Genomic DNA, 21,869 nt, shown 5'->3' with positions numbered 1-21,869 from the left:
AGCAACTGAACTGAACTGAACTGATGTAAATATCTAGGATTCTTATACCATTTACTTTCCTCTTAGCATTTTATCTTGTCTTGGTTCATCAGGAGTGAGATGAGTGAGATGAAAAGAGTAACAACTCTCTTGTCACCCTTGGGAATTCCCTGATGGTCCACTGGTCAGGATTTGGCGCTTGCACTGCCAGCAACAAGCCAGGTCCATTCCCTGATTGGGGAATTAAGATTTCCATGCTGAGTGGCAAAAAAAATAACTGTTTAAAAAAGATACTCTATATACTAAAGACTACAGGTAGGAAAAGAGAGAAAGAAAAAGCGAAAGAAATGGAAAGTAAAGAAAAGGGATTAAGGTGGTCCAATAAAAACAAAATGAAAACGTTACTACTATACTTTGAAAAGAAAATCAGAATTTATTCTCCTAAAAAATGGTACAAAGTGTACGGAAGCAAAGCTAAAAGAGATTATTATTTAATACTGTTATGATCTGAATAGTACTAAACATTTAATAGGTATTCAAATTTGAATGGCTGAACTAATACGTTATTAGACTAAGGTGTTCTCTTCTGAATAGAACCTAATGTGCTCCAACTAAGTCAGAGAATCCCATATATACACCCAGAATCAGAGAAAAATCCTGAACAGATTGTGTTCACTCAGATTTTCATCTCTAAAGGTCCGAAAATTTTTATCTATGGATCTACATAATACTTGGCCACACTAAGATAAATAAATGCAAAAACATTGGGCCTATAACCTTCAAATGGCAACTAAAAGATACATCTGTTTCTCCATTTTAAAACACATGAAGTTTAATTTGTTGGTCAATCTCACAAAGGATGAAGACAGAATGAAAATCAGCACTAATCTAGGTGAAAGAAATGCTTAGATTCAACAAAAGACTTGAGCAACACAAGTCAAAAGGCTCCTTGACTAGCAGTGAAAGTGTCAGTTTTCTTACCCTCTGATGCGTCTATTCACAGCAGCTCGTACAGATTCTGAAGCCAGAATTTTTTCTGGGTGTGTTGAGATTATACTCAGTGCTTGTGAGATTGTTGGGGGTGTGGTAGGTAACCAGGATACTGTTCCAGATTTCTTTGGTGCAGGAATAATGCACAACTCCCCTTGGTGGAAAAATACCTGCAAAGTGATATAGTTTCCATACTTGGCATTGACAAAATCCAGGGACATATGAAAATGATGCAACATGGTTTCACCTCTGTAAATTTTCTAAACTTGGATATACTTACCCTGTTGGCACTATTATCAGGATCCAGCCATTTAGGGAGAAAATCAGCAGCTTCTATTAACAAGAATTCACCATCATTGTCTTCGATCCTAACACAAAAGAAATTTCAACTTTGAATTAAAAGAAGTACATATTTGCTAATATTCAAAACAGATTTGTTCTAATACATTTTTCCCCTAATCTTAGTAAATAAATGTATGAGTATATACCATACATTTCTATAAATATGTAGACGTCTACAATTAAGCAAAATGTTTTAAGATACCATTAAGTACTGAAGGGAGACTCTAAAATTATAAGGAGGAATTCGAGAGTGATAAGGAGAAAAAAATAAGTACATAAATAAATAGCAGTAGAAAAAAATGTGAAAAATAAACCAAGTACATAGGTCTTCAAAAGAAAAAAAGAAAAAAATCACATACAGCCAAGATTAGAAAAACCTTTATGGAGGAAGTACCTTTAGGCCCTGAAAGATACTTCTGTTTTGCCTCATCTGCATCACTTTTTAAAAATTTAAGTTCTGCATATGTAATACAGTCACATGATTAAAACTTTTAAAAAATACATAAATAGTTATACAATGAAAAAGTCTCCTTGCTATGTTTGTATCTAATGTGCCTAACCCCTCCACCACTGTTACTTCTTGTTTATCCTTCTAGAGTTTGCTGATGTGTAAAGTAGTCAATAGGAATATAAATTTTTTTCTTCTCCTGTTGCACGAATGGTAACATACTATATTTATTGTCCCAGATTATTTTCACTTTTAGTGGGTGGAGATACAATTTATCCAGAAAAAGGAGAGATGCTTTGGGGAGTGGGAACAGCATAAGCAAAACTATGGAGGTGGCATTTAAGGTAGAAATTTGAAGACTAACAACAAATTAAAAAAAAAAAAGGACTAGAAAAGCACAGTTTTATCATTTTGTGAAGAGCTTTAAATGTTGGCAGAATCCAGTGAGAATGAGTTTAATTTTATAAACAAAACAAGTGAAATGTTTTCGAGTAGGGAAGTCAAATGGTTTGAGCCCTACTTTAGGAATATTAATCTGGCAGAGACATAGAGGAAAAACGTCTTTCTTTGTCTAATTAAAAAAAAAACAACTGACAAGACAGTAGATGCTTATTAAAAGAGCTTTAGAGGCCTAGAGGGTAAGTATGACCCATCACTGCATATATAAATATCAGAATCAGCATATGAAAGGCACTGCCCCCTCCTTATTACCCTAGTAAAGATATAAACTACCATATTTGTGCCTGTTTATTGAAAATTCTATCATTTATTTAAAAAGTATGGCTACCTATTTGTAGGTGTGGTAATAATAGTAGTATTGCATTATCTCTTAAGTTTACATCCGAAAGTATTTAAAAATCAAATGGTATAATATTGGAGATTTGTTTTAAAACACTCTTGCTTCCCTGGTGGCTCAGTTGTTAAGAGTCAGTCTGCCAATCGGGAGACTTGGGTTTGATCCCTGATCCAGGAAGATTCCATATGCCACAGAGCAACTAACTTGAGAATGACAGAATTTATCAGTTCCTATAATATTTTAAAAACTGGATTACAATGCATTATTATCTACTTTGCTTCCTAGCCATACAATTGTTCACTGATGTCTCTTTAAATTTCTTCTGTCTACAGTTGCTCAAAAAAAAATAGAGCTATAGAGGAAGAGATAGGGAAATCTGTGAAATAAATATATATATATATGAATTTCTGTTTAAGACACAGAAATTTGATAGTGATTACTTTTGGGAAATCAGAGCAGTACACCCTTTTGTATCGCTTGAATTTTATTTATCATGTGTATTTGTTCTTTCATTACAAGAATAAAAAAAAAGAAAACCTAAACTAAGCAGGTCTTGTGTGAAATTTTTTGAAAGTTAAACTCTCAGATGATACTTTAATTCTTCTTTATGAAAAGGAAGTCACCAGCAAAAAGGAAGAAAACACAAAGTCACATTTAAAATCTGTATCTCAAATCTGTACAATTTCCACCAGCTACAGAAAAAAAATTACTAAACAGACAAAAATATAGTGACTTTCAATAATAGAATTTCTTAAGAATTACTATTTTTTGGTGAAGTTGGCTTCTTTATTTTTTTTAATTTTTATTTTTTAATTGGTGGAAAACTGTTTTACAATGTTTTCTTGGTTTGTGCAGTACCATACATATCAGTCATAATTACAAATACATGTGTGTGTGTGTGTGTGTGTGTGTGTGTGTGTGTGTGTATACACATCTCCCTCCCTCTGGAGCCTCCCTCCCTTCCCCTTACCCCATCCCTCTAGGCCATCACAGAGCAGGAGGCTGGGTTCCCTATGTTATACAGCAACTTTCCACTATCTATCTGTCTTACATATAACAGTGCATGCATGTCAACATTACTGTCTCAATTCATCCCATCCTCACCGTCCCCCCTTTAGCCACAAGTCTGTTCTCTACTAGCTTCATCAGTGCCATTTTTCTAGATTTCATATATATGCATTAACATATACTTGTTTAAGAATTATTAATAAAACAATAATACCTTGCTACTAACTCTGGAAATTCTTTCGTAATTTGCTTCACTATATAAACAATAAACCATTCATCCTCAATGTTATCCCCAAACTTTGTCATGCCAAATATATGAGCAGGAACATCTCCTAAAAACAAGAGAAAAGCAATGATATAATCAAATAAATTTATCAGTTCAAATAAAAGTACAAGCAATCATTCAATTAAACAAACTTATTGACTGGCTATGCCCCAGAAGTATGGCCATATACTAGGAGCTGGGGTTGCAATCCTGAACAAGATATAAGAAAGAAGCTTACTCTTGAAAAGCTTAGAGTCTGGACAACAGGAGATAGACAACCAATCACAAAACAAGATGATGAACAGAGGTATACACTGAGGGCTACGTGGTCATAAAGTATGTGATATCTGAGCTACGCACCTCTGGAGGAATGACCACAGTAGGCTTTCCAGAAAGAGAACACGTGCATGTGTAAAGGCACAGAGGCATAACAGATGATTGTGTGTTCTGAGAGTATCGGCAGAAATTTTCAAACAAGTGCATTATCCAAAAACATGTAGAACTTAAACAATATACTCAGATAGCCAATGGGTCAAAGAAGAAGTCGTAAGGGGAATCAGAAAATATTGGGAGACTAATGAAAACCAGGGCTTCCCTCGTGGCTTAGACAGTAAAGAATCTACCCGCAATGCGGGAGACCCAGGTTCAATCCCTGAGTGGGGACGATCCTCTGGAGGAGGAAATTGCAACCCACTCCAGGATTCTTGCCCAGAGAATTCCATGGACAGAGGAGCCTGGCAGGTTACAGTCCATGGGGTTGCAAAGAGTCAGACACAAGACTGACCAACTAACACTTTCACTTTAACACTTTCAATGAAAACCAATACAACAAACCAAACATATGGGATACAGTGAAAGCAGTGCTAGGAGGAAGTTTACAGTCATAAAAGATCTCAGATCAACAACGTAGCTTTATACCTTAAGGAACTATAAAAAGAACTAAATTCCAAGCTTGAGGAAGGAAATAATGAAGATTAGAGCAGAGATCAATGAAATAAAGAATCAGTTCAGTTCAGTTCAGTTCAGTTCACTTCAATCGCTTAGTCGTGTCCAACTCTTTGCGACCCCATGAATCGCAGCACGCCAGGACTCCCTGTTCATCACCATCTCCCAGAGTTCACTCAGACTCACGTCCATCGAGTCAGTGATGCCATCCAGCCATCTCATCCTCGGTCGTCCCCTTCTCCTCCTGCCCCCAATCCCTCCCAGCATCAGAGTCTTTTCCAATGAGTCAACTCTTCTCATGAGGTGGCCAAAGTACTGGAGCTTCAGCTTTAGTATCATTCCTTCCAAAGAAATCCCAGGGTTGATCTCCTTCAGAATGGACTGCTTGGATCTCCTTGCAGTCCAAGGGACTCTCAAGAGTCTTCTCCAACACCACAGTTCAAAAACATCAATTCTTCAGTGCTCAGCCTTCTTCACAGTCCAACTCTCACATCCATACATGACCACAGGAAAAACCATAGCCTTGACTAGACGGACCTTAGTCGGCAAAGTAATGTCTCTGCTTTTGAATATGCCATCTAGGTTGGTCATAACTTTCCTTCCAAGGAGTAAGCGTCTTTTAATTTCATGGCTGCAGTCACCATCTGCAGTGATTCTGGAGCCCCCCCAAAATAAAGTCTGACACTGTTTCCACTGTTTCCCCATCTATTTCCCATGAAGTGATGCGACCCGATGCCATGATCTTCGTTTTCTGAATGTTGAGCTTTAGGCCAACTTTTTTGCTCTCCTCTTTCACTTTCATCAAGAGGCTTTTTTAGCTCCTCTTCACTTTCTGCCATAAGGGTGGTGTTATCTGGATATCTGAGGTTATTGATATTTCTCCCAGCAATCTTGATTCCAGCTTGTGTTTCTTCCAGTCCAGCGTTTCTCATGATGTACTCTGCATAGAAGTTAAATAAGCAGGGTGACAATATACAGCCTTGACGCACTCCTTTTCCTAGTTGGAACCAGTCTGTTGTTCCATGTCCAGTTCTAACTGTTGCTTCCTGACCTGCATATAGGTTTCTCAAGAGGCAGGTCAGGTGGTCTGGTATTCCCATCTCTTTTAGAATTTTCCACAGTTTATTGTGATCCACACAGTCAAAGGCTTTGGCATAGTCAATAAAGCAGAAATAGATGTTTTTCTGGAACTCTCTTGCCTTTTCCATGATCCAGCGGATGTTGGCAATTTGATCTCTGGTTCCTCTGCCTTTTCTAAAACCAGCTTGAACATCAGGAAGTTCTTGGTTCACGTATTGCTGAAGCCTGGCTTGGAGAATTTTGAGCATTACTTCACTAGCATGTGAGATGAGTGCAATTGTGCGGTAGTTTGAACATTCTTTGGCATTGCCTTTCTTTGGAATTGGAACGAAAACTGACCTTTTCCAGTCCTGTGGCCACTGCTGAGTTTTCCAAATTTGCTGGCATATTGAGTGCAGCATTTTCACAGGAAAACAATATTTTAAAAAATCAACTAAACTGAGTTGGTTTGTTTAAAAGATCAACAAAATTGACAAAACATTAGATTAACTAAGTGAAACAGACTCAAATAGCTAGAATCAGAAATGAAAGAGGAAAGGAATATCACAACCTATGCCACAGAAATAAAAATTATAAGAAAACACAAAAAACAACTGTATACCAACAAACTGGATACCTTAGAAAAAATGCATAAATTCCTGGAAACACACAACTTATCAAGACTGGGACACATAGACGTAGAAAATCTGTACATATCTATAAAAGTAAGGAAAGTGAATTAACAATCAGAAATTTCTCAACAAAGAAAAGCCCAGGGCTAGATGACTTCACTGGAAAACTCTATCAAACATTTAAAGAAGAATTAACATTAAAAAAAACACAAAACACTGACGAGGAAGAAACATTCCCAAACTTGTTTTATGAGCCCAGCATGAGCCAACAAAACACTTGCAAACTAATTCAACAACATGTTAAAAGGACTTTACACCATGACCAAGTGAGATTTATTCCTAGAATGCAAGGATGATTTGACACAGGAAAACCAACTGACGTAATATACCATATTAACAGAATGAAGGTTAAACAAGCGTACTGTGGAGTGTCTCAAGGGCTGCCATGGCAAAAAAAAGCGCCACACAGGTGGGACAAACTGCCCAACCAACTCCTCTCCCTACTCTAGATCTCCCAAGTTTCTTCAACTAGAGAAGCTCCAGTCAGAGTGGCTTCATTTTTATCTACCTTACATATTAAGGGTTTCCCTTGGGGCTCAGCTAGGAAAGAGTCCTCCTGCAATGAGGGAGACCTGGGTTCAGTCCCTGGGTTGGGAAGATCCTCTGGAGAAGGGAAAGGCTACCCAATGGAGAATTCTCTGGCCTGGAGAATTCCATGGACTGTATAGTCCATGGGATCACAAAGAGTCGGACATCACTGAGTGACTTTCACTTTACGTATTAAACTTCAATTTTAATTTCATCCAGAAGCAATGCAGAACTGTTGCAGGGTGTTGGACAGGAGAGTGACATGATCAGATTGGTTTTACAAGGTAACTGTCAACACTGTCAGGAACTGGAGACATTGGGACCAGAGAGGTTAGTTAGGGGGCCACTGTAGTCTTCTGGATGAAGAGGGCTTAGACTGTAGCCAAACAGATGTGAGAAAGGGTCAGATTTCAAGGGTAGTAACAGTAGGATTTAGTGCCTGTGGAACATAGTGAAGTGAGGATTTGAGGATGATTTTGAATTACTAACAAGCTTGACTACTAGGTGGATAGCAATGCCATTAAGCAAGACAAGAAAACACTGTGTAAAAATTATTTTCGAGAAAAAAGATAGGGAAATAGTTTTGGCCATGTTATGCTAATGGGACAGTGTTCTTGCCAATAAGTATCACAAATATCAGTGATAAGGCATTCAATAAAATTAACGTTTTACATTTGGCAACTGCTAGCCAAAAGGTTGGAGAAGGTGATGGCACCCCACTCCAGTACTCTTGCCTGGAAAATCCCATGGACGGAGGAGCCTGGTAGGCTGCAGTCCATGGGGTCGCGAAGTGTCAGACATGACTGAGCAACTTCACTTTCACTTTTCACTTCCCTACATTGGAGAAGGAAATGGCAACCCACTCCAGTGTTCTTGCCTGGAGAATCCCAGGGATGGGGGAGCCTGGTGGGCTGCCGTCTACGGGGTCGCACAGAGTCAGACACGACTGAAGCGACTTAGCAGCAGCAGCAGCAGCCAAAAGATAACAGAGAAGCATTAAAATGAGCCAGAATGAAGGAATCACAAGATGTCAGGCTCCTGATATGAAATAAGACCCCACAGAAGTTGTTGTTGCATGAGTAGAGCCTTGGTAAGTTATCCATGACTCATTTTAGTAAAGTTATAAGAAATGAGATGACAAAGTGCCATTATTTGGCCACAGGTCAGATCTCATGCACTGACAATACAGGGAGCAGTGAAGTAATGTCAAAATGCTTCTGGGTGGAAAATAGTGGTTACTTAGCTCAATTATTTCTTTTATAAGCCAAGCAGAGCCACTCTTAGACCCTTAGCAAAACAACTATTTGAAACAAGGCAGCCTAGTAAACACACTATCAAGACCGAGGAATACAGAGTAACAACTGAAAGAACTATGGTTAAAGAAGCCAGCCGGAACCTGTTTAGTGTAGGAACCTAGATATATGATGGCATAGTAAAGTTCAAAAGTAAAGCCATGGCTTGATAATGTTGAGTATGTATTAGTTCCTAAGATAATGACTGTTAGAAAGCTTTCATCAACATGAATTTTTTTTTTAATTTTTTAAGTTCAAGAGCTTAACTGAATTTCAGCAAATACCATAAATTGTTCAGGATATAAGTCTTCCTGACAACACTGAATGAACTGTGGACTATTACACATCACTGGTGTCAGAATGACATTAAAAGTCACATGTATCAAAGCAAAATAAGCAAAAGAACCTTACCTTTCCCAGGTTTATATCTGAGATTGAAAGGCTGATTCTGCCAGATATAGGGGACCAGCATAGGTGCAAACTGGGTCATTATCCTCTCAATGTACTTTTGAAGGATCTCTCTGCGTTCTTCTGGGTCCCCTGGTTTATCTGGTATCAGGAACAGGCGATACTCTACGGTGTCTTCCACTGTAGCAAACTTCATATTTTTCTCCATTCTTCTTTGAAAGTTACATTTAAAGTTTCAATAATATAAACCGTATAGAATAATGCAGAAGTAATATCCTACTCCCTGAACTATGCTAGGCAATTCCATTAACACTGTTTCCCCTAATTCAGTGATTCACATACCATCATCATGATTTTTGCACTGACCACATACCAACTATGGTAACACTTATTTAATATTCTTTTAATGACAGTTTTATACTTATATTAAAAGAATTTTTAATATATAACAAATGGAAATCCAATACCACATTCCCAAACTAATAAATAAGCATTAAGAATAAAATAAAAAATGTTGCCCTTGCATTATCAGTGGTGTGTACAAAACACTTTCAGAAAAACTGCAATAACATCTTTTGAAATACTATCAAAAATCCCAGGTCTGCCTAAAGTCCCAGTTGTGTTCTGGGCATTTCATTTTCTCTTTCTGTGGCTTTTCCCTTAATTGGAGAATGAGACTGTTATCTGTTATCTCTATAATCCTTCCCTAGTTAAATTTTTAATATTTAAATATTCTTAAGCACAATCTCCCTTCCTCCACAGAATTTAAATCTTTCCCATTGTGTGGGATAGAAGAATTCAAAACTACAAAACATTCATTCCTATCATTTCACCCCCAAATCATCTGCCCATGGCTCTTGATCCTACAACTATCTGTTCTAAATTTTCCCCCTTTTCAGGTTTCAGAGGGTATAGCTCTGGGATATTAGGAGGTGGTGAATAACTCTCTTCTAAAGGTTTCGCTTACATACAAAAGTACTAGTTCACTATTGTTGTCAGGTGAGGCTTGGTACCGAGAAGGCAATGGCAACCCACTCCAGTACTCTTGCTGGAAAATCCCATGGATGGAGGAGCCTAGTGGGCTGCCGTCTATGGGGTCGCACAGAATCGGACACGACTAAAGCGGCTTAGCAGCAGCAGCAGCAGCAGCAGAGGCTTGGTAAAAGAAAAAACTGCGCTGGATCATCCACTTCACGGCTGCAATTCGATTTTCAGACTTGTTTTTCTAACGGATTAGTAAAATGAGGTCCAGAGAACTTGCATCTTCTATCCAGACATTCTTTCACTACAGACTGTCCATTTGGCCTTTTAACCCAAGTGCCCGCGTGCTAAGTCGCTTCAGTCGTGTCCGATTCTTTGCGACCCTATGGATTGGGAATTCACGCGATTCTCCAGGCAAGAATACTGGAGTGGGTTGCCACTTCCTTCTCCAGGGGATCTTCCCGATCCAGGGATCGAACACGGGTCTCCCCCACTGCGGACAGATTCTTTACTATCTGAGCCACCAGGAAAGCCTTATTATGAAGAATTTCGTGACAGGGCTGAAGTGAAGTCGTTCAGTCGTGTCCGACTCTTTGCAACCCCATGAACTGTAGGCTCCTCCGTCCATGGGATTTTCCAGGCAAGAATACTGGAGTGGGTTGCCATTTCCTTCTCCAGGAGATCTTCCCAACCCAGGGACTGAACTTGGGTCTCCAGCATTGCAGGCAGACCTTTACAGTCTGAGGCACCAGGGAAGTCCTCGTGACAGGGCTAGAAGGGACTTTTGAGACCACGCAGGCTAACTCCACACTGTATACATGAGAAAACTGGGAGCACTGCAAGCTTGCTTGCAACCAAGCAACAGAGGCCTGGCTTGGAGTCTAGGGGCTCTTTACTCAGACTAGGCTCTCTCCTTCACCCAACAAAATGAAGCAAATTCTGCTTACGGTCTTGGGCCTGGGCCTCTTCGGCAAGTCTTTGTCGCAGCACCTTTCCTCAGCCGTCTCTCCTACCTAGTGAGCTGGTGGGGAACTGCCAGCAGTAGACACAGCCAGGCCCCGAATGGGTCCCCACGTTCGTCTGGAACCAGAACCCCGAAGAAACTCCGAAAGTCAGAAACGACTCAGCCTCGGAACCCCGGGCCGTCGTACCGAGGCACGTCGGCGGAAGCATTAGGCGAGTGCTCCCGTGGTATCGTCACTTCCGCCCCCACGGGCAAGCCGGAAGACTAGGGAGGTGGGGGCCCTGGCAAAGTGGCGATCTGGAGTCTAGGAAACGGGGCGTGACGGGGCCGGAAGGTGGCGGGAGGGGGCCGAGCCGGAGCCGGCGCGAGGGCCAGGCTTGGAGGCCCCCACCCTGGCTTGTCCGCCCCCGCCGCGGCTGAGGAAGAAGAAGAGAATGACCTCCAGATACACTAGGAAGGCGGTGCCACAGAACTTGGAGCTGTGAGTGAACTGCTCAGCTACTCCAGCCCGGGCCGGGGGGTGCCGAGGAGGGTCGCAGGCGCGCTGGGGACCCTTCCTGCCCAGTCTCTTGCTCCTTTTACCTTTCCCAGGGTGAGGAAGAAAATCTTTGGAATTCTCTCCTACCAGCTTTGCCGGACGTTGGCCCTTCTGTTTCCTTCTCCAGCTAATAAGGGCATGTTACTTGTGCTGTCCCAGAAACTTGGTCTGTTTGGCCTGCACTTCTTGAGCTTAGGGACTTGGTATCCTAAGGCATTTTGTAGTTTCCACGTGTTCCACGCCCCAGTGTCAATGGCCATTGACAGCTCGTGAAACTGTTAATAGCTGAATGCTACAAGAAAGTTGAATACGTCTGGCGCCAACCACACTGCAAAGCTACTTATATGCATTAGCTCACAACTCTATCAATAAGGATACCAGATAGGAACTATTATTATTTTGCACAGATAAAGATTCCAGGTTTAAAGGTTGTAGCATGCCAGAGATCACACGGCCGGAAGGTGGTGGAGCTGAAGTATAAACCTGTTGTCTGATTTTGAAGCTTGTGGTCATAACCATTACACAACTGCCTCCCCACCTCTGCAACTTAGTGTCGGAATCCTTGAGGATCAGTTTGCTTTTGAGACTTCAGAGAGCAAGTGTGCTGTGTGCTAAGTCACTTCAGGCTTCTCCACCTCTTAGATCCTCTCTGGATTGCCACAGAGGCTCCTCGGTCCATGGGTTTTTTCCGGGCAAGAATACCAGAGTGGGTTGCCATGCCTTCCTCCAAGGGATCTTCCCGATGTGGGGATGGAACCTGGGTTTCCCATATTGCAGGCAGATTCTTTACCATCTGAGCCACCAGGGAAGCCCAGAGAGCAAATATTTCTGGCTTAAAGGCCCACCTCCCTCCCCTAGTGAGATGTTGTAATTTAGGAAGTAATGAGAATGTCATCTATTTGTTGATACTTTAGACTTCCCTGGTGGCTCCGACGGTAAAGCGTCTTGCTTACAATGAGGGAGACCTGGGTTCGATCCCTGGGTTGGAAGATACAAAGGAAATGGCAACCCACTCCAGTACTCTTGCCTGGAAAATCCCATGGACGGAGGAGCCTGGTAGGCTATAGTCCATGGGGTTGCAAAGAGTCGCACACGACTGAGCGACTTCACTTTCACTATACTTTCAAAAATACTTTCACATCTTCATTCTTGTGACAACTCTGTAAGATGAGTATGATTATCTTAAGTTTTTCAGCAGATGAAATATAAGAAAGGTACATACCTTAAGATTATATAACCAATAGGTTTTGAGCTTGGGCTTTTCAACCCCAAATACCAATTTTTTTCCCTCCACTGAACTGTGTAATTTTAACAACCATACATTTATTAACTATTACCTATACAGAGTAATAACAGGCATGGTATTTTCAGTCACATTTGGGTTTCTGTTTAGACTCTTTTCTAGCCTTATTCATTTTAGGCAAATTACTAAATTTTTGAGCTTTCACTTCTGCAATATAGGCTAAGACCTTATCTAAAAGTGATGGCATAGAGCTTGACACATAGTAGGTCCTTAGTAAGTGGTAATTTCCTTGTCCCTTCCCATCTCTATTTGGTACAATAGCCATACAAAGAAAATCAGTTTATGATCTTTCCTTGCCTTTCAGAAGCTTGTTATCTATTAAATAATAGGATAGACGCAGAAGCAACTCAGTTAAGCTTTTTAGGAACTAGGAAGAAGAAAGTCATTTTCCAATCTAGGGAGCAGAGCTTAGCCAAAAACCTGGTTTTACAATTAATTCTGACCATTATGAGAGTGAAAAAAGTATCATTTATGGAAAAAAATTGTTGATTGCATTTATTGGACCAGAATTATTGACCCAGTATGGTTATGTTGTTGTTGTTCTTGTTTAGTCATCTCTTTTGCGACCCCATGGACTGTAGCCCACCAGGCTCCTCTGAACATGGGATGTCCCAGGCAAGAATACTGGAGTGGGTTGCCATTTCCTTCTCCAGGGGATCTTCTTGACCCAAGGATCAAACCTGCATTCTCTGCCTTGGCAAACAGATTCTTTACCACTGAACCACTTGGTTATGTTACTTGTTCTCTATTGTTGATTTCATACTCCCTAAAGATAACTCTCCCAAAAGATGATTGTCTAGAAGTGTCAGAATAATGTGAATAATGACAATAATGAAGATTATATGCATTTAAATAACAGTATATTAGAGGTACTTTTCCCTTTTGGTGTTATAATGATAATTTGCTTTGAAGAACTAACTTTAGTTTTCTAATAGTTCCAAATTATAGATATTAAAAAGATTTTGGCATAAGCATACACCTTGACATTTTAAAAATGATAAATCTCGAGCATAATTGTATAGTGAATAATATATTGAAGAAAGTAGGGAAAACCGCTAGACCATTCAGGTATGACCTAAATCAAATCCCTTATGATTATACAGTGGAAGTGAAAAATAGATTTAACGGCCTAGATCTGATAGATAGAGTGCCTGATGAACTATGGAATGAGGTTCGTGACATGGTACAGGAGACAGGGATCAAGACCATCCCCATGGAAAAGAAATGCAAAAAAGCAAAATGGCTGTCTGGGGAGGCCTTACAAATAGCTATGAAAAGAAGAGAGGTGAAAAGCAAAGGAGAAAAGGAAAGATATAAGCATCTGAATGCAGAGTTCCAGAGAATAGCAAGAAGAGATAAGAAAGCCTTCTTCAGCGATCAGTGCAAAGAAATAGAGGAAAAGAACAGAATTGGGAAGACTAGAGATCTCTTCAAAGAAAATCAGAGATACCAAGGGAACATTTCATGCAAAGATGGGCTCGATAAAGGACAGAAATGGTCTGGACTTAACAGAAGCAGAAGATATTAAGAAGAGGTGGCAAGAATACACAGAAGAACTGTACAAAAAAGATCTTCATGACCCAGATAATCATGATGGTGTGATCACTTACCTAGAGCCAGACATCCTGGAATGTGAAGTCAAGTGGGCCTTAGAAGACATCACTACGAACAAAGCTAGTGGAAGTGATGGGATTGCAGTTGAGCTGTTTCAAATCCTGAAAAATGATGCTATGAAAGTGCTGCACTCAATATGCCAGCAAATTTGGAAAACTCAGCAGTGGCCACAGGACTGGAAAAGGTCAGTTTTCATTCCAGTTCCAAAGAAAGGCAATGCCAAAGAATGTTCAAACTACCGCACAATTGCACTCATCTCACATGCTAGTGAAGTAATGCTCAAAATTCTCCAAGCCAGGCTTCAGCAATACATGAACTGTGAACTTCCTGATGTTCAAGCTGGTTTTAGAAAAGGCAGAGGAACCAGAGATCAAATTGCCAACATCCACTGGATCATGGAAAAGGCAAGAGAGTTCCAGAAAAACATCTATTTCTGCTTTATTGACTATGCCAAAGCCTTTGACTGTGTGGATCACAATAAACTGTGGAAAATTCTAAAAGAGATGGGAATACCAGACCACCTGACCTGCCTCTTGAGAAATCTGTATGCAGGTCAGGAAGCAACAGTTAGAACTGGACATGGAACAACAGACTGGTTCCAACTAGGAAAAGGAGTACGTCAAGGCTGTATATTGTCACCCTGCTTATTTAACTTCTATGCAGAGTACATCATGAGAAACGCTGGACTGGAAGAAACACAAGCTGAAATCAAGATTGCTGGGAGAAATATCAATAACCTCAGATATGCAGATGACACCACCCTTATGGCAGAAAGTGAAGAGGAGCTAAAAAGCCTCTTGATGAAAGTGAAAGTGGAGAGCGAAAAAGTTGGCTTAAAGCTCAACATTCAGAAAACGAAGATCATGGCATCGGGTCCCATCACTTCATAGGAAATAGATGGGGAAACAGTGGAAACAGTGTCAGACTTTATTTTGGGGGGCTCCAGAATCACTGCAGATGGTGATTGCAGCCATGAAATTAAAAGACGCTTACTCCTTGGAAGGAAAGTTATGACCAACCTAGATGGCATATTCAAAAGCAGAGACATTACTTTGCCGACTAAGGTCCGTCTAGTCAAGGCTATGGTTTTTCCTGTGGTCATGTATGGATGTGAGAGTTGGAGTGTGAAGAAGGCTGAGCACCGAAGAATTGATGCTTTTGAACTGTGGTGTTGGAGAAGACTCTTGAGAGTCCCTTGGACTGCAAGGAGATCCAACCAGTCCACTCTGAAGGAGATCAACCCTGGGATTTCTTTGGAAGGAATGATGCTAAAGCTGAAACTCCAGTACTTTGGCCACCTCATGAGAAGAGTTGACTCATTGGGAAAGACTCTGATGCTGGGAGGGATTGGGGGCAGGAGGAGAAGGGGACGACAGAGGATGAGATGGCTGGATGGCATCACTGACTCAATGGACATGAGTCTGAGTGAACTCCGGGAGTTAGTGATGGACAAGGAGGCCTGGCATGCTGCAATTCATGGTGTTGCAAAGAGTCGGACACGACTGAGCGACTGAACTGAACTGAACCCATCACCTACATTAAAACAGTTATCAAAATTTTAATATATTTGCTTCATATTTCATCTGTATATTTTTTCAGCCTGTCATCTGTGAAATATTGGAAAACCCCAGACATTATCATTTCCCCCCATATGCTTCATTATGCATTTCTAAAAATTATATACATTTTCTTATTTAATAACCATAAGTCTGTGATCAAAGTTAATATATCTTTGGTATTATCTGATTGTTACTTCATAACCAAATTTCTCTGACAGACTAAAATATGTCTTAAGTTTCTATTTCATCACTGGAATCCACATTTCTGATCTCCACCAGTGTTTCAAAGACAAGCTTTTGGTTATAAGATCATTGAATGAGAAGAAAAAAGCTCTCCACTAATTCAGCTCCACCATTTGAGAAATAATCTAAAGTACAAGCTCTGCTGAGTAGGTCTTTATCTTTATATACAAAAATGGTACAGTTAATTAAAATCTCAAACTATTCATCTGCTCTGAGCAGCCTGAGACAGAGTATTTGGATTTGAATCCTGGCTCCATCACTTACTAGCCACATGACCTTAAGCAAGTTCTTTAATCCTTCAGTGCCTCACTTTGCTTTCTTGTGAAACAAGAGTATTACATTTATAATACACATTTACATATTAAAAGCCCTTGGAAAACCTATTGTAAAGAAACCTGTGTAACTTTGTTTAACCTATGAAGTTATTTGACTATAGGATTTTGTGTGAAAAGAAAGTCTACTATAGATGATTAGGACTGGAACATACAATAATTGACCCCATAGTTTATTCTGAGGCTTCCCTAGTGGCTCAGATGGCAAAGAATCTACTTGCAGTGTGGGAGACCCAGGTTCGACCCCTGGGTCAGGAAGATCCTCCGGAGAAGGGAGTGGCTACCCACTCCAGTACTCTTGCCTGGAGAATCCATGGACAGAGGAGCCTTACAGGCTACAGTGTATAGGGTCGCAAAGAGTGAGACATAACTGAAGCAACTAACACTTTCACTTTTTTCATAGTTTATTCTAATGCACATGTTGAACTCTCTAGAACAGCACGGTCCAATAGAAATATAATACAAAACACATAGCTTAAAACTTTGAGATACTCACACTAAAAAATAGTAGAAACAGGTGAAATTAACTTTTTAATCTTTTTATTTTTAAGTAACTGTGGACTTACAGGAAGTTACAAAAATAGTACATAGAGTCCCATGAACCCTTCACTCAGATTCCCCCAATGATGACAACTTACGTAACTTTCAAAGCCATGAACCTGACATTGGTACAGTACTGTTAAGTAGACTATAAACCTTACTCAGTTTTCATCAATTTTTATATCCACTCTTTTGTGTATGTATATATATACATAGTTCTATGCAATTTGGTCTCATTTATATATTTATTTAACCACCAGTGCAATCAAGATACAGCGCTGTTCTATCACCACCAAGAAACATCCTTATATACCCCTTTATAGTCACTTCCATTCCTTTCTCCATACCCTGGAACCACTAATCTTTTCTTCACCTCTGTATTTTTCTCATTTGTGAATGTAATATAAATAGAATCATATAGTATATGTAACCTTTTGAGATTGGCTTTTTTCAGTAAGTATGATGCCTTTGCAATCCATCCAAGTGGTTGCATGTATCAGTTCACTCCTTTTTATTGCTAAATCATATTCCACTATGTGTGTAGAGATACCAAAGTTGAATTATTCACCTGTGAAAGGACATTTCAGTTCTTCTAATTTTTTTTTCAATTATAAATAAAGCTTCTCTGAATGTTTGTGTACAGATTTTGTGTGAACATAAATTTTCATTTCTCTGGGATTAACCCAAGAGTGCAATGGGTAGGTCTTATGATTAATGCATGCATTTAGTTTTATAAGAAACTGTGAAATTATTCCCAAGTGGTTGTACTATTTTACATTCCTACCAGCAATGTATGAGAAATCCAGTTTCTCCATATCTTTGCCTCCATTTAGTGTTATCACTGTATTTTATCTTAGCTGTTCTAATAAGTGTGTTTTATACCTAATTATGTTTTCAATTTGCAGTGAAATAAGTTTTAATATATTTTGTTTAACCCCTGTATATCCAGAATATTATCATTTTAACATGTAACCAAAATAAAATAATTAGTGGTACATTGTACATTCTTGTTGTACTAAGACTTCAAAATCCTGTGTGTTTTATACTTAAAGTGTATCTCATTTCCAGCTGACCACATTTTAACTGCTAGTGGCTAATGGCTATTGCATTGGATAGTGCAGTTCCTGAACAGCAAGAAGTAGGTGACTTGTAGATCAAGTTACTGAAAAGTATATATTTTTTTCTTTACAAAAATATAACTATTTTTCCGTTTCACAGGAAAGGAATAACAAAACATGCTCTTAATCATCATCCTCTTCCTGAGCAACTGGATGAAATTTCCTCTGCCAATGACAGCCGTGAAAAAGACCTAAGTTCCCAAAGGTAATGACACAAAGTGTACTGTTTGCTTATTGCACTTGATAATGGCATAAGTTTTGGGTTTTTTGCCTTAGGATTGGTATCAAGCCTTGTACTGATGAAACAAAAGAATTTTTGTCACATTTTTCAATACCATTCAACTTCCATTCTGGAACAACTAGTGGAAACATACTTATTTTGTAATCTTTGAAAAATAGTATTATGAGGTAGTTAAAAGCAGAAACGCAGGAGGAATCCAAACAGATCAGATTTTTAATCTTGGTTTTGCTACCTATTAGCAGAATAGTTGGAGAAGGCGATGGCACCCCACTCCAGTACTCTTGCCTGGAAAATCCCATGGATGGAGGAGCCTGGTAGGCTGCAGTCCATGGGGTCGTGTAGAGTCGGACATGACTGAGCGACTTCACTTTCACTTTCCACTTTCGAAATGGCAACCCACTCCAGTGTTCTTGCCTTGAGAATCCCAGGGATGGGGGAGCCTAGTGGGCTGCCATCTATGGGGTCGCACAGAGTTGGACAAGACTGAAGCGACTTAGCAGCAGCAGCAGCAGCAGCAGCTGCTGAATAATATTGGGCAAGTTATTTACCTGGTAATAGTATCCCTTAAAGGGTGCAGTGAATATAAATGAGATAAAATATAGTAAATGCTGAGTAAATATTAGCTGCAATTATTATTTTAAGAAATAGGACAGAGGAGATGGTAACTTCACAGAGGGTTCTGAAAAGCAATTGTGGTATCATACAAAAACTATAGTCATAACACCTTGTTTCAAAATCTAGTACTAAATTTCCAGAGTTTTTGTCTTAAAGTATATCACTAGATGTACTGGTGAGTTTTACATCACCAGATTGTTGTGAGGATAAATGCAGTTAATATCTGTGAAAGTGCTTAGTAAACTAAAAGTGGCATACAAGTTCACATACTATTCCTAGTATTTCTGAAATGTCTTTAGTTTCTTGAGGGTAGATGTTATAAGTGAAATGTTAAAAAATATTAACTGTAAACTAAGACTAGAATTATTTAGAATGGCTGCCATCAATTCTGTAGGAATTAGGTCAGACCTTACTGTGATGCTTACATTTCAAATTCTTCCTTTATTTTTATCTCTGTGGATGTATTTGTACAAATGTCTAACACCTAAAAGATTGCTGAGTAGTTAATGCTACAGAAACTTGAGGAAATAGAAGAATTTTTCTGTTTTCTCTTTTCCTTCCCACTTGTGCATTTAGTGAATCTGACATCACACAAGAATCACCTTTTACATCAGCTGACACTGGAAATTCAAGGTCTGCTTTTCCAAGTTATACAAGCACAGGGATCTCTACTGAAGGCAGCTCGGACTTCTCCTGGGGATATGGTGTGAGTTTTATGTTATTGGTCTCATGGAGTGCTTGCATGACTGTTCTGGGAGTTAGGATTTGTCCGTTTGGTCAGTATATTTCATGCCTTCCCTCTCCTACATTTTTTATTTTATTTTATTTGGCCACGCCATGTGGTATGCAGGATCTTAATTCCCCAACAGAGAATCAGACAGTGAAAGTATGGAGTCTTAACCACTGGATCACCAGGGAAGTCCCTCCTACTTTGTTTATTTACCCTTTAAAATAGCTGTAAAGAAGGCATCAGTCCTCTGAGTAGTTGATCCTTAAAGATGCTTAGTGTTTGGCTTAAACAGCTGCAGGTCAGTATAGATCTGGGCCCTGGATCTACTGTGCTGTGTTCAGTCCACTAATGTGTCTCTCCACTACTAATGTTACCTTGTTGTTTAAAATGTTTTTGAAAGTTACTACTAAGCCGTATAGACTCAGAAAATGTTTATAATACATTGTTAAATTTTAAAAAGCCCATTAAAAATAATGTGTAGTATGATTCTAATTTTATTTACATATATTTTTGCTTATATATACTAGAGAAAAGATTAAAGGTGTTTACCTAAGATGTTATTCACCTATTATTAATTAACTGAATATTGTGATGAGGTTTATTTTTTTCATTCTTGACTATCTCCCATTGTATTTAAGACCAACGACCTTCAAAGAAAATTTAAAAGACAAATTTTATGCATGTTTATCGCCTTGATGCAATAGGTATTTTTATTCTGTTTAATGTTTTGGGGTTTTTTGGCCACAAGGCATGTGGGATCTTAGCTCCCCAAAACCTATATCCCCACCTTTGAAAGGCAAAGTCTTAATCACAGGACTGCCAGGGAAGTCTCTTAGTTTTTTTTTAAAGGGTATCTGATGCAGTGAGGTTGATGAGGGAAAAAAAATTGTACAACTTAAAGAAAATTGCATAACTTATGTATTGGGTGTGCATGCGCTTGTGTGTGTATGAAAACAGTACACCGACCAAGATAGAGACAGTCAGCTTCCACAAGGCTCCTAGATGCCCTCTCCCAGTCCCAAAGATAACCACTATTCTGATCTCTATCACCAGGTTTACTTGTTCTTGCCCTTCATATAAATGGAATCCTATAGTATGTATTAACAGTTATATCTGGCTACTTTTGCTTAGAATTCTTTGGACAGTTCATACATGATATTGCATATATTTGTAGTCTGTGAATTGTCTATTTATATTTCACACTCACTTATTTTTTAATTTATCATTTTCATATTAATTAGGAGTTCTTTATCTTTTAGTTTAGGTGTGGTGAAAGTCGCTCAGTTGTGTCCAACTCTTTGCGACCTCATGGACTATGCAGGCCATGGAATTCTCCAGTCCAGAATACTGGAGTAGGTAGCCTTTCCCTTCTCCAGGGGGTCTTCCCAAACCAGGGATTGAACTGGGGTCTCCCACATTGCAGATGGATTCTTTACCAGCTGAGCTACAAGGGAGGTATACTTTTTCTATTAAGGACTAAACAGTAAATATTTCAGGTTTTGCAGACTGTCAGGACCCTCAGTTCTCATTGAGAAGGCAGCTGTAGGCAGTGCATAAATAAATGGGCATGACAGGATTCCAATAAAATGTTATTAGAAAACAGGTTGTGGGCTGGATTTACCCCTCTGGTCATAGTTTGCTGACCCCTATTCTAAATACTTTTAACAGAGACTCTTAGGAAGCTGCATTGTGTCCCTTCACCTTGTAGAACTACAGAACTTTTGGTATTGTACCCAGTTGAAAACTTATTTACCAACTGCTGTTACAGGTAGAGGTAGCTAATGAATTGTACAATAAGTCAGGAGATGGGGCTTTCTGGAATGCCATTTTTTCCATTTATCCCCTTTCTCCTAATTCCTGCCTGGAACATGGACCTATGGCTAAAGGTAAAAACAGCCGTTTTGAACCATAAAGCATCACTAAGGATGGAAATGATAGAAGAAACTGAATCCTTAGTAGCCATGGAGCTACTGTATCAGCTGAGCTACCATATCAGCTTTTAATGCCTACCTGTAGATTAATTTTTTTATGAGAGAAAAATAAACTTTTGTTTAAGCCACTATTATTGTTTTTGTTAGTAGTAACTAAGCGCAGTTCATCACTAATACACTAATTCTTTGTTAAATGTATTGCAAGTATCTTTTCCTGATAAGTGGCTTTTGTAACTTTCACAGATTCTTCCATATTTAGGTCTTTAATCCCCTGGAATGGTTTTTTTGTACATTCATATAGAAGGAACATAATTTTAATTTTTCTATGTGGATAATGAATTGTTTCAGCACCATTTACTGACTAGTTCAGGATTTCTAAGCAAGGGCATTTTTGGCATTTTGGATATG

The 21,869-nt window shown here is 39.3% G+C and overlaps 2 protein-coding genes across 5 annotated transcripts in view; one reads left to right on the top strand and one right to left on the bottom strand.

The window, feature by feature from the left end:
* ECD (ecdysoneless cell cycle regulator) overlaps positions 1-10,834 on the bottom strand; it is a 30,835-nt gene extending 20,001 nt beyond the window's left edge. Inside the window, exons 1-5 of one of the 2 annotated variants that reach the window (XM_068982470.1) lie at positions 10,681-10,834; positions 8,756-8,964; positions 3,778-3,895; positions 1,250-1,337; positions 961-1,139 (exon numbers count right to left, since the gene is read on the bottom strand). In XM_068982470.1, coding sequence (XP_068838571.1) covers positions 961-1,139; positions 1,250-1,337; positions 3,778-3,895; positions 8,756-8,960 — 590 coding nt within the window. In that variant the 5' untranslated portion in view covers positions 8,961-8,964; positions 10,681-10,834. The remainder of the gene's footprint in view (positions 1-960; positions 1,140-1,249; positions 1,338-3,777; positions 3,896-8,755; positions 8,965-10,680) is intronic. The other variant, XM_068982471.1, reaches the window with a different exon arrangement.
* Positions 10,835-11,038: 204 nt separating this feature from the next.
* Positions 11,039-21,869, top strand: part of FAM149B1 (family with sequence similarity 149 member B1) — a 51,508-nt gene continuing 40,677 nt past the window's right edge. For all 3 annotated transcript variants that reach the window (XM_068982116.1, XM_068982117.1, XM_068982115.1), the window contains exons 1-3: positions 11,039-11,178; positions 18,045-18,149; positions 19,377-19,506. In XM_068982116.1, the coding sequence (XP_068838217.1) occupies positions 11,132-11,178; positions 18,045-18,149; positions 19,377-19,506 (282 nt within the window). In that variant the 5' untranslated portion in view covers positions 11,039-11,131. The remainder of the gene's footprint in view (positions 11,179-18,044; positions 18,150-19,376; positions 19,507-21,869) is intronic.

This window comes from Capricornis sumatraensis, chromosome 10 (assembly GCF_032405125.1).
Source record: "Capricornis sumatraensis isolate serow.1 chromosome 10, serow.2, whole genome shotgun sequence".
Classification (NCBI taxonomy): Eukaryota; Metazoa; Chordata; class Mammalia; order Artiodactyla; family Bovidae; genus Capricornis; species Capricornis sumatraensis.
This window is presented reverse-complemented; position numbering and strand designations above follow the sequence as displayed.